The following is a 14,143-nucleotide window of genomic DNA, read 5'->3' as shown; positions in this document are numbered from 1 at the left end:
AAATCAAGAAATTGAAATGTTTTGGCCACATGATTCGCAATAATTCTATTCAAAGTCTATGATTCAAAGACAACTACTAGAAGGAAAAATGAACGGCAAACGAAATAGGGGCAGACCACTAAGAATTTGAACTAATGATATTGAAGACTGGTAGGCAGTGGCGTAGCCAGGAATTTTGAAAGGAGGGGGAGGGTTGACGGCCGGCGGGCAAAGCCCTATGGCGTGTTCGCCGAAGGCGACACTTAGCGGCGGGGGGTCTGGGGGGCCTCCTCAGAAAATTTTGAAAATTGCTTTGAATTTGGTGCATTCTGAGAGCATTTTCAACAAAAATGTGGGTATGAATATTTCTGTAAAATGGTGCTGTCCAGTGGCATAGCAAAAGGATAAGATCATGTTTTCTTAGGCATTTTTCGGTAATAAAGCTAAGTTTTTATGTTTTCTTGTTGCTTATTCCTGGCTGAGATATTTGAATGTTTGGTATTGGCAAAACTCGCTCTTTTAATGCAGTTTCGTTTAAAATTAGGCAAACTTTGTTTTAGAGACATAGAGACTGAAAGCATCATTCTCAATATCGTGACGTCACACGCGTGCCAAAAGGGGGGTTGTAACCCCCAAACTCGCCCCCCCCTTGGCCACGCCACTGCTTTTTTTTTGTCGTATCCAGGCTTACACCTGGTGATTGAATATTTAGATTAAGTGGACGGGAAGGCAAGGAAGCCAATCTTCATGTCCACCTTCAGGCATGCCTTTAAGTGTCCTGCCAAAGACACAGCTGCATGCTCATGAGCGGTGTCGAACCGGCGCCCTTTCGATTGCCTTTTCAGCGCTCTCACCACTCGGCTATGCAGCCGACGCCACTGCTGGTAGGACATAATTACAAAACTGCAGTAGAAAAATCTCACAACAGAGAAATTTGGCGTCTCATTGCCTCCAACCCTCGACGAGAGGAAGGAACTCAATGATGATGATCGTTGCTTAGCCTTATTTAGCTTTCGCCAAGGTCACACAAAAATAAAACCTTGTTGAAAATGATAGCAATGCAAAAAAGAGGACATTTGAGCATTTTCAAGTGTCCTAGTAGGACAATTCATTTTTTATGAAAAAAGAGGACAAATCCTCCTAAAAGAGGACATATGGTAGCCCAATGTAACATGCTGATTTATGAATTGTACAAAAAATTGGCGCGTTTTATGGAACTGTTGTTGAACGTTTATTGCCTGGTTCACTGTAAGGGTAGTACCATGGGTAGTAGCCTACCAAATTTAAGTCATAAGTAGAGTAGACAACCGGAAACAGATATTGCAGTCGGCTGCAGCGTGGGTCATGTGTACGTCGGGAGGCGTACACCGATGCATAGCGCTCAAGTCCGCTTTCCCGCAATGCAGGATAAAGATAATAAAACAAAACAAAAGATATTAAACGATATTTTTAAAGACCATACTCACACTTTCACAAAAAAATATTCTTTTACCTACATACGTTTTATATTGATACAACGCTTGTAGACATTGTTGATTACCACCCAGTATGGTTCGTAAACGAATGTCTCCTAAGTAGCCTACAATGTGTAGAACACCTAACCTCCAGCAAAAGAAATCGTAGCATGGATAGGCTTATTTAGGCTACAGCTTTGAGAGGAAAGGGACAGATTTTTAGTTCAAAAAAAAAGATAAGATCATGCTTTCTTTGGCATTTTTCGGAAATAAAGCTATGTCTCTATGTTGAGTCTGGATGCAACCTATTTCGTCCCCTGAAAAATTCGTACCCCAATTACATACCCTGAAATCGGAGTAACAAAATCAAATTTCGACCTATTTCGTCCCCTGAAAAGATCGATGGCTGTCTGACTGAAACTGTCTAAAAATTAGGTATTTTTTTTCACTTTTTGCTGACTCTTAGTAATATAAAATCATTTGTTGTCTTGAAAAAGCGCTAAAAATAAGAAATAATAGGTTAGCCTAAACGTTCAGTCAACCTGTTTTCTTGTTTCGGTAAGTTTTGCTGCGTAGGCCTATAGCTTTAACGATTTAAAATGGTAAAAGATTCTTCAAACGTAAAATTTTACTTGCTGGCGAAACGTGTCCTCTTTTTAGGCGATGAAAATATGGTAGGCCTAAATAGCCTACTGTCAGTAGGCGTAGTAAGTTCGAGTCAGATGTTTCGATCGTAGACTGGCCAAAAGCGGAAGGCCGCACATGGATGTTCTATTGCTTGTCATTGAGACTGAGTAATAGGATTAGACTACATTTAGCTTTTGGTAAACTTAAGTTAGACTGTTTAGATTTTCACATGCTTCTATCCAAAAACAGGTAGGCTAAAATTGTTTAACTTTAAACAGTAGGCTAAATTCAAAACATCAACACCACCGTGTAGGCTATTAGAGTACACTATCGTCCCTAAAACATGCAATTCCGCACAAAATTTCATCAACCAATCTTTAATGTTTTATTCAAAAATAATACTGTAATAGGCTATTAGATTTCTTTCAAGGATAAAGGCCGCAACATTGTCTACGATTTCGTAAGTCATTGATCATCTCATAACATTTCATTGAACAACGCTACCGCTGGTAGCCTATACACCTTTTCAAAATCTTGTAGGCTTGGGAAATCTGTTAGGCTAGCTGTAATTGGCTGATATCATAAAATAGAACAGTGGCCTTTCCTTTTGCAAACCCCCCCCAAAAAATGTTTTTTTGGTTCCACATTGGCTCATTTTCTTAAAATTATGCTACCACCAAGGTATAATAACTAATATTCTTGACTGGCTAGTAGGCTACCTATTCTTTTGCACAATGACGTGCGATGATGAGTAAGTTGAAACTCCACAGCATAGCCTACTCAGCAGAACCACTCGAAATACACTCCAAATGCAGCATGAGAGGAAAAAGACTAGTGAGCCGCATGTGATTCTTGACGACTGCGATTAACTGCACGAGGTGCAAGTCGATCACTTCAGAATTTCTGTCTGAAACCAAGCTGTTGAGTGTTGATATATTCACCATTGAACAAATATTTAACATTAACAGGCTAATGTGCAGATTCTAATATTTAAATTTAAAACACACAATTATGCTGGATCTCGCAATAAAAATGCTAACTGGGCAACGCTGGACAAAATAATAAAATGAACCGCTTATGTTGTTTAAAATTAAAAAAATCTAACGTTGTTAAATCACAAAAAAAGTAGGCTACCCACAAAAGTAACAATTAAAAGTACTGGGCAATAGCTACTAGAATAGCAACTAACAGTGGGATGCAGGGACGTAGCCAGCACAAAATTTCGGGGTGGGGCAAATGCGCATTTTCGCACATATGAATGAGCCCGGCAACGAGTTGCCGAAAGCGAAGCATCCACAAGGGGAGGGGGCTCCCCCAGAAAATTTAAAGATACCTTAAATTGAGCTTTCTGAGATTTGCATGGGCATGGAAAGATAAACACAACATCCGCCAACTTGAAAGATCCCTACGAATTCTCTAAATGAACATAAGCCGTCGCTGGATTTTCAATAAATCACCGAATCAGTTGTCTCCGAATAGTCCCAGACCGTGCTTCTTTCGCTAAGCATGCATAGAATACCATCGTTACTCAGAGGGTTATGAGCATGTAAAAGTGTTGATACTTTGTTGAATGACAAAATCAACACAGCATAAACTAAAGTTTATAGATATACAGTAAATAGGGCTTGATACTATCAAACTGTGTTGCAGATTAATATTCATAAATCTGGTTTAATATTCATAGTTCACAGGCATACAGAATACGCAACGCCACAAATACCCAACAGTTTAATACCAGGTTGTTATTTTTGACTAAATTAGCAGTATAGCTCCGTATAGATCCGTACAGTATAGATCCGTACAGTATAGATCCGATGGCAAAAGTGACACTGAAATTAAAAAGAGAATCGCCATTGCAAAGGATACTTTCAGTACAATGAGCACAGTCTTCAGGAATCGCAACATGACAATAAAAACCAAAATTAAAGTTTTAAAAGCATATGTAGAATCAATTCTAACCTACGGATGTGCATGCTGGACAATAAGTAAAGATATGAAAAAAAGACTAGAGGCTGCTGAGATGTGGTTTCTCAGAAGGATGTTGAGGATATCTTGGACTAAAAAGAAGAGTAACGACGAAGTTATGAAATTGGCAAATGCAGAAAGGAGATTAATAACAACAGTTAGAAGGCGTCAGATGCAATTTGTAGGTCGTATTCACAGACATGGAGATTTGGAAAAATTAGCTCTATTGGGGATGATACAGGGAAAAAGAAGCAGAGGTCGACAAAGATTAACTTATTTAAACAGCTTGAATCAATGGGCCACAAACACAACAGTTAAAACGAACGATTTTATACGAATGGCAAATGACAGAGAAGTTTGGAAGACCATGATCGCCAACGTCTGTATCAGATCAGGCACATAATCATCATCATCAGCAGTATAGCTGTAGGATTATTTGAGCATTAAGAACATGGCCAAACGCATCTGCTCAGGATCAGGGTGGATTTGCTTTACTTTAATTTTTTCAAAGTACATACTGTTAGAAACATGCTGTCTTCAGCAGAATGAACCTATATTTATGATGCATAAAAACAAAGCACATTGATTCTTATTCAAAGTAAATAAATAATAATGAACATGCAGACTGTAGAAGCAAAAATATAGCACACTAAATGTTTTTTTTCTTTGAATTAGATTTTATTTTTATCAAATGGGTTTTCATATGCTTATTTAGGTTGCCACTTAAGGCAAAAGCTTTTTCACATTTGGTGCACTGATACGGTTTTTCTCCCGTGTGAATGCGTTCATGCTTTTCTAAATCCCACTTTGACTGAGTTTCTCTTTCACAATATCGACATTTAAAAACTGATCCATTGTGGATGCTCATATGCCTAGTTAAGCTTTCAGGTTGAGCAAACATTTTTGAACATTTAAGGCATTTAAATGTTACTTTCGATTTTGTGTGTGTCAGTAAATGCCGATTTAGATTATCCTTTCTTGAAAATTCTCTCTTACAGTGTATACAATGAAATTTCTCAATTCTGTGCATTGCTTGATGTCTTCGTAAGATTTCAATACGGCCAAAGCATTTGTGGCACTGGTCACAGGCATATGGCCTTTCCCCAGTGTGACTTCTTATATGAGCTGCCAGGTTAACTTTCAATTCACCGCAAATTTTGCATAGTTGCTTCTTAGTACTTTCTTTGTTTTTCAACATTTTGGTATGTCGAGGAGATTTGTACAATGAGTTTGAAATTTTTAATAGTCCCATTTGTCTATTATCAGCTTCACTTTCACTATGTAACAAATCTTCTAATCCGGATGTGTCACTTTCTGATAGAACAATATCTTGTTCACTGTTCTCAGTTGCAGTAAGAGGTGGCTGACCACGACTTACACTTAGTCTAGACTTCACTGGAGAAGAATGTAAATTGACATGAAAGTCGAGATCATTGTCACTTGGTGAATAACCATCTAACAGTTCACTGTCTGAATCATTGATACTTTGGGATGCATTTTGAGCAACAGTAGCTGATGTTGCATTTTTGTCATCAAAGGTGTTATCTATACCACATTTTCTCTTATCAGTACTATTGGTTTTACAATCAGAATCTTGAATATGCTTGCATGCAGTACAATGATTTTTCATGAAAAGCAATAGTAGGCGTTTTTCAAATTCTTTCTCAAGACTTTTAAGTTCCACCTTAATTTCTTTACGAATATTCTTGATCTCTTCTAAAATCATTTGACCCATTAAAAATATTGAATCTGTCTTTGTTAAATACAACTTAAAACCTTCCATAATGTCAAGGCTTAACATGTAATACCAACAAAACCTGCAAAAAACAAGGCTTCAAATAAATAAAACTTGACTATGTGCAAATAGATGTTTATGCAAGTTATATATATGAAAATGCAAGATTAAACAAAATTTCAGCTTATTTTTGTTTTTATCCATTACGATTATCAACCTAATGAATTTATTTTTGTTATGATGACAATTATATTGCAATAGATTGAGTTTCGCTTTTAGCAGCAGGATCGTTGCTTATAGTGTTGAGCGATATTGAAAAAAACAAAAAACGATACGATATTTGAAAAATACTCGATATTTCAATACTTTTCGATATTTTTGTTCTTATTAGGAAAAGTGTTTCTCAGTCTTCGAAATTAGTGCCGTCAATTGCCGACACAGATGCATGAATGGCACATTAGTGTCGGCAATAAAAATGCCGAGGCCAAACGAGCGCTTGTAAGGTTAGGGTTAGACATTCCTCCCAGTCGTTATGCCACAGCCATAGACTTGATCTTTAGTCAACACCCTGATGGAGCTCTGCAAAAGAAGCATGTGGATGGGTATCAAAGCACGAAAGCGGCAAAACGTGGACGCTTCATTGCAAACGGCGAAGACAGTGTAGATTACAGCCAAGCGATGAGCCTCTTGATGTGTCTGATTCCAGTAATGACACGACAACCTCATCCTCCAATACAGCATCTGACGATTTCGATTCTGACAGCTAGTTCTTCATCAAACAGACTTTGTGGTGTTGGTAGTATCCCAATTGTGCCGAAATTATGCTAGTGCATACGTAAATCGAGGCAATCTTCTCGCAGGGAGCTATTAACTTGTTACTGGTACTTGGTTGAGCAATTAACGTTATTTTATGATAATTCAACGTCGTTAGATGTCGAATTAATGTAAAACAAACGTAAATTTCTTGTTGGGCATTGTTGTTACGCAATATAACCCGCCAGGAAAATTAAATCGATTTGTGCTGACCGAACGTTAAATCAAACCAAAATTAACTTACTTTTCCTCTCCATGAGTTATTCAATCTGAATTACAGTAACAGCGTGCGTATTAGGGTGGTCCAAAAAAAACTTTTTTTGTAAATGTTAATGTCTCACCCTAAAATATTGTTACCATTGATGAGAAAATGATATATGTGAATTTTCATAAAGATTGGTTGATATTTAGAGGTTGCTACCGGGGTTCAAAGTTTTGTCGTTTACCCCCATTTTAACGTTTTGAGAGGATGTGATACAGATATGATACGGTACAGTAAAAAAATATGGTACAGTGCCATGGTATATTGCAAGAAAAATACAGTTTAATAATTACTCTATAGTCTGTTTATAAACTCATGTACGTCTGTATTACGAATTATACTAACTGGTCTACATATATACAAAATGTGCAACTTTGCATACTTGTGTGTAAAATTCAGAGACTAAATTTGACAATCAATAACAACTTTAGAAGACAGTAAATAAACTACATGTACATGATGTAAACTAATATACATAGTACATACATAGTTATTAACCTCTAAACCAGGGGTTCTCAACCGTGGCCCTCGGCCCCCCAAGGGGGCCACAAAGCGTTCTCAGGGGAGCCACGATAAAAGGCTTCATTAATGAATTATAACATGTATTGACAGAAACGTAGAATTGTGACACAAAAAACACTCATGTAGGTGTTAGTAACGTAAAGCTAGCTAAAAGCATGTTTTTTCATCGTATGTTCTATCTCACTGCATGTTGCATCATCTTTTGTGATTGTAACGTAACAATTAAGGATACGCTTGATTTACTGGCGTAGTCTATTACGAAAAAGAAAGCATTAAATCATTTAATCACTCGTTAACTGTTTTTATTGATTTCGTTTCGTTGTTCTTTAAACAAATATAATACATTTTTATTTCACTCAAGGGGGCCATGGTCTTTTAGAGCCACAGTCTGGGGGGCCATGACTCAGAAAAGGTTGAGAACCACTGTCTAAACCAGGGTTGTTGGTATTTTACCCGACCCAAAAAAACCCGGGTGGGTTTTTTTAATAAAACCCACTTAAAAAAAACCAAAAAAACCCATAAAAAAACCCAGAGCATCATATTTGTCCAGTTTTTATAAGAAAATTAAAAAAATGAACAAAAACACTTCTTCTTCTTTATTGTCGCACTTGATTCCAAGCATTGACTGCCTCGTGTATGAAAAGTTTCCAGGATTCTCTGTTGTTTGCTTTGTGTATTAGGTGTATGTTGGTGTTAATTTTGTCGGTTTGTTGGTTTAAGTATGTTAATCTTTGTCTGCCTTGGGCACGCTTCCCTTCAATTTTGCCTGTGAGAGAGAGATGTTCTAACTTTCCTTTTCGCAGCACGTGTCCTAAAAATTGAAGTTGTTTTTCTTTGATATTTTTTAGAAGATTGTTTGTTTGTTTGACTTGATTTAAAACAGTTTGGTTGCTTTTTCTGTCAGTCCAGGAAATCCTCTGCATTTTTCGGAATGCCCACATTTCAAACCCACTTATTCTTTTATTAATTGATTTGGTAATTGTCCAGGTTTCTGAATTATATTTAAAAATTGGATAAATGTAACACTTCAATACTCTGAATCTGGTTGTGAAAGATATGTTCTTGTTGCATAATATTGTTTTCATTTGCTGGAAAGAAGCTTTTGCTTGAGCAATACGTATATTGAACTCCTTATCATCTTTGGCGTCCCAATTTATTGTTGTTCCAAGATATCGGAAACTTTTTACTTGTTTTATAGTTGTTCCATTCATTTTAATTTGACAGATTGGAATTTCACTCTCTTTTTTCTTTGTGATTACCATCGTTTCCGTTTTCTTTTCATTCATTTCCATTCCAAATTCTTTACTTCTTTCATTTACTTTGTTCAACAAATTTTGTAGTTTTGCTTCCGAATCAGCCACCAAGACAGTGTCATCAGCATACCTCAGGTTATTAAAGTTACTTCCCCCAACATTTACGCCAGCTTCATCATCAAGACATCGGAGGATGATCTCACTGTATAATGAAAAAAGGCTTGGAGAGAGCACGCATCCCTGTCTAACTCCTCTCTTGATGGATATCCAATCGCTGATGTTGTGATTTATCTTTATTGCTGCAATTTGATCAAAGTAAAGGTTTTGAATAATACGTAGATCCTTGTCGTCAATTCCAATGTTATCTAGCATCTCCAGTAATTTGGTATGTTTTACTCGGTCGAAAGCTTTCTTATAATCAATGAATGCGATGTACAGATCTTTCTTCATTTCAATTGATCTTTGAGCGATATTTTTTAATACAAATACAGCATTTCTTGTGCCGCGGTCTGGCATGAATCCGTACTGTTCTTCAGCAATTTCATCGTTGATTTTGTTCTTGATTCGGTTCATGACAATGCGTAGTAAAATTTTTGTAATATGTGATGTCAAGCTGATTGTGCGGTGATTTTCACATTCCTTTGCTCCCGGTTTTTTAGGTAATGCTATAAAAATTGATTTGTTCATGTCGGTAGGCATCTCTCCTGAATCATATATGTTATTGAAGAGTTCATGCAATGCATCCACACCTACATGTTCCAGTGTTTTTAGCATCTCAGTACTGATCTCATCTAGTCCCACAGCCTTATTTAATTTTGTTTGTTTTATGGCATGTTCAATTTCACTTTTTAGAATATTTGGTCCTGACAATGGTTCACTGAATTTGAAAGGTTTTACAGTTCGATCTGGATCGTCATATAAATCAGATAAATACTCTTGCCACCTTTTCTGTATTTCATTTTCTTCCATTAGTATTTCACCTGTTTTACTCTTCAAAAATCCTGACTTTGACAAAAACACTACAAAGCACTTAAAACAAACTTTAAATTAGGACTTAAGGATGTGATTGTGAAGTAAATTTCCAAGAATAAACTGAAAACGCAGTGGATATTGTAATGTACAGTACACAAAAATCAAGTAATGTCACTTTGTGTATACTACACTAAAACTCATTTATGCAAGAAGGCCTTATAGTTAAACTGGTGAAAGTACTACTCTACTGTAGTCTGTATATATGATGTGAAATGCAATTTAGGAGGCTATTTACCAATTACAGATTCTGGATTCTAACGCATGGCTCTTTCAGAGCATTTGCCTAAATGGCCATTGGCCACGCAATTGCTCATCCATTACTATATATAATGTATATATATAAATGATAAAAAATATTTAAACATGATGGCATAAATGCTCCTTGCCTTCAAATCTAAAGCAAATGATGCAATAATGTGATTTCTACCACAGTAGCATCAACTTGGTATAGAAATCAGTGGATGATGCAACATCCAACTTGATCTTGAAATTAATGGATGATGCAACATTCAAGCAACAACAGCACTAGTGGATTATTTTATTGAGTTATGCAAGCATGTACTGTGAGTGAAAGGCACTTCATTCGTAAAAAGTAGTTTTGAGGTGAAATAAGCATGAATCTACTCTTTTTTAAAAAAAACCAATAAAACCCAAAAAAACCCGGGTTTTTTTGAAAAAACCCGGGCGGGTTGGGCTTTTTTAAAAAAACCCGGGTTTTTCTCAACCCTGGTCTAAACTAAACCCTTGACAGCCTGTTTCACCCTAAAAGGGTAATCATCAGAAGGTCCTCCTTTTAGGTTAAAACAGGCTGTCAAGGGTTTAGAGAGTAATAACTATATATATTTGATTTATTTCGCTCTGCTTGGCTTTTTGCTTGGCATTGAGCATTTTTTGCAGTATTAATAGTTTTTATTGTTTAGTACATACATATAGGAATTATTGCGCGAGGGTCTTTCTACTACAGTCTGGATATCGGTAATCAGCGACGACGCGCAAAAGATACTGTTTTTGTTCTTCGTCACATGTGTGTAATGTGTTGTATTCCGTGATCAACGCCACTCCACGCTCGGCAATGTCATTTACAACCTTCATTTCACTCACAATTGCTCTCGCTCTTTGATACGCGTCATTGGTCTTCCAGTTTTCTGGGTCTATCTCCAAAAATGATGAAGACAAATTCAGAGCCTTAAAATCGGTTTGTATTTGATGTAGCAAAAACTTTCAAACTTTTGTCTGCAATTTCTTTGTGGCCAATTACAGCTTTTTTACTAGGCTGTACTCCTTCGTCACATGTCTTTATTGGAGTCATCATCTTCCGTTTAGTGTCTGATGATAAAGAATTATCAAAGAATGCCAACGCGATAAGCTCCTCTCCCAGGTACCACAAATGACGCAACATCTTGTTCACTGCGGCCTTTGCCATCTTTGAATGAATATCCTTGTACTGATCGAGTTGTTGAGAAATGCGAGATCCTGAGATAGTGCAAGAATCGGCGATGGGGCGAGAAACCAAGCTTTCACGTACACTCTCACAACAAACACACAGATATTGCGCAAAGCGACATCCTCCCTTTTAGTCAACGTGTACTGTTTTCGGTACATCCCAACTTTGAGTGCATAGATGGCTTTCGCCATCCACCTGGCACGACGAAGGGCACCAGGAGCCATGATTTTGATGCCACGAAGAGGAACTCTACCCAAGAATATGATGGTCAACTCAAGGAGCTCTGTAGTCGTCACAATGTTGCTGTATTAACAATTTTCATTAGCGAAGGTTCTTATGGCATCTGCTACGTCTGTCACATGCTTTAAAGCCTCGTCGTCAGTTCACGCACATTGTACATCATCTTTAGCAATGAATGACCATTTCATTTGAAAACGCTTGAAGAGTAGAATGTCCGGACCAGTCGAACGACCCATCACACATAAAAATATTGCCTCGAGAACTATCTCGTGAATATGATGACGGCAGGCCAAATACAACAAGTCTTTGGTTTTCAAATAAAATGGTCATTCATTGATTTTGTTACATCAAATACAAACAGATTTTTTAAGGCTCTGAATTTGTCTTCATCATTTTTGGAGATAGATCCAGATAACTGGGAAACCAATGACGCGTATCAAAGAGCGAGAGCAATTGTGAGTGAAATGAAGGTTGTAAATGACATTGCCGAGCGTGGAATGGCATTGATCATGGAATACAACACATTACACACATGTGACGAAGAACAAAAACAGTATCTTTTGCGTGTCGTCGCCGATCACCGTCACTCCGTCAGCGATATCCAGACTGTAGTAGAAAGACCCTCGCGCAATAATTCCTGTATGTATGTACTACGTATATTAGTTTACATCATGTACATTTGTACATGTAGTTTATTTGTTGTATTCTAAAGTTGTTAATGAATGTCCAATTTAGTCTCTGAATTTTAAACACAAGTATACAAAGTCGCAGCGGTGACGCGCTCGCTTTCCAATTATGCAATCCTGGTTCGACTCCCGGCTTATACTGGTTGTTGACAAACACCGCCCACGCCCACCTCTACCCAGGGTGTAATATATTGGGTGGGCGTAGTTGCTGAAGTAAAGGCGGCCGAGAGAAAGGAACTGGCCACCCTACTCTCGTTAGTGCCGAAGGCTTAGTATAATGAGAACCTCATCCCTCGATGCTTGTATTCAAGTATGGGACTCACCTTTACCTTATACAAAGTCGCACATTTCGTACATGTACACCAGTATATAATTCGTAATACAGACACATGAGTTTATAAACAGACTATAGAGTAATTATTAAACTGTATTTTTCTTGCAATATACCATGGCACTGTACTGTATTTTTTACTGTACCGTATCATATCATATCCTCTCGAAACGTTAAAATGGGGGCAAACGACAAAACTTTGAACCCCGGTAGCAACCTCTAAATATCAACCAATCTTTATGAAAATTCACATATGTCATTTTCTCATCAATGGTAACAATATTTTAGGGTGAGACATTAACATTTACAAAAAAAGTTTTTTTTGGACCACCCTAGTGCGTATCGCGTTGTTCACTTTATCGCTGCTTTTGGTATTATTACATCACAACAAATCAAACAGTGCGGTCGTGATAGACTACTCTAGTATATTTTTCGATTTTCGTTTCACATGTTTTGGTACAATTTTTTTCGTAATAAACGTTCACAGCAATTGTCGAGGCAATTTCAACTTTTGCCGTTTGGCATCGGCAACGTTTTTGTAGGGGTTTGCAGTTACGAGTTAGGGCTGTAATAGTTAAAATATCGAACAATATTGAAATAAATATCGATATTGAAAAGATATCGTATCGTATCGAAAATTCGATATATTGCCCAACACTAATTGCTTAGGCTACTTCACAATGTAGATCTACACTAATAACCTGTTTTAGCTTGGATTAAAGATGGCTATTTTTACACACTTGTTTCCATGTTTACAATCAGGTGTTGCCAGAGTTAGGATTAAAGTTAGGAAGGGTTAAGGTAAGGATTAGAGTTAGGAATAAGGTTAGGGTTTTGATCTTAAAAAAAATTTCCAAAATATAAGTTTTTGTTTTCAACAGCTTTAGACTTTTCTCAAATTAAGGTAGAATTCCTTATCTGGCAACGCTATTGAGGCTATTATTACACTATATAGTGTAAATATAGCCGCAGCCAATCTTTTTTCTGTACAAAATTTCCAAACTAATTCTCAGGCTTTGCAAAGTTAACAAATATTCAGTGATTTCTGGATGACCTAAACATTGATAACACCTTCATGGAATGTGTCAGCCTGCATTACACTCTAAAAACATCTTGCTAAAACAAATGGAGAACAAGCCTTTTAGTACTGAGTACAATTGCCTTAGAAGCTTCAGTATATAGCAGAGGTTCTTAAAGATACTGCACTACGATCTAGTGGAGAATGCTATACTACATGTAGAAAACAAAGTCATATATATGAAAACCAATGCATGACCAATGCATCTTCATGGCTGAAGACATAAAACTGTATGATACATACGATAGCTAAGTAATTGATGGACAATCTGATATTAAAAGTGATGACTCTACGCAAGAAAATCAACACAGTAAATGACATGTTATATGAGCTGAGCTCAGTCAACTTTTCCAGTTTTATCATGCTATTTTTGATTGCCAAGACTCTGCAAAATGTTCTCGATGAAGGTCAACCTTAAAAGACATGTGCGTATTAAGCTAACACCTTTACATTGCAGCAAAAACTTTTTGGGCGCTTGTTTAATTTCTTGAAATCTGACTGCCTATTCAAGCTAAACCAAAAGGCAAGACCGCCCTTGACCAGCTTAACTCGGTGCAAGTATAGAAGGGTTGCCAACCTTTGAAAATGTTTCCACCCCAAACTGATTACGAAACCAGCCCAAAACCAACCCAATTTCCAATATGCTTCAAACGTTCAAAAAAATTTTACAAACTCAATCCAATCTTATATACTGATATCTAACATATCTAGATCTTATAATT

The 14,143-nt window shown here is 37.0% G+C and overlaps 1 protein-coding gene across 1 annotated transcript; it reads right to left on the bottom strand.

Annotated features, from left to right (window-relative positions):
- Window positions 1-2,988: 2,988 nt before the first annotated feature.
- LOC145767154 (uncharacterized) lies at window positions 2,989-5,838 on the bottom strand. The gene has a single exon (XM_082578918.1). It carries the CDS (start codon window positions 5,824-5,826, stop codon window positions 4,675-4,677), a length of 1,152 nt encoding a protein of 383 aa, XP_082435044.1. The 5' UTR covers window positions 5,827-5,838; the 3' UTR covers window positions 2,989-4,674.
- Between the last annotated feature and the right edge of the window lie 8,305 nt (window positions 5,839-14,143).

Source organism: Aplidium turbinatum, chromosome 3 (assembly GCF_918807975.1).
Source record: "Aplidium turbinatum chromosome 3, kaAplTurb1.1, whole genome shotgun sequence".
In the NCBI taxonomy this organism is placed as follows: domain Eukaryota; kingdom Metazoa; phylum Chordata; class Ascidiacea; order Aplousobranchia; family Polyclinidae; genus Aplidium; species Aplidium turbinatum.
Note: the sequence above shows the minus strand (reverse complement) of the source record. Positions and strands in the feature narration are given on the sequence as shown.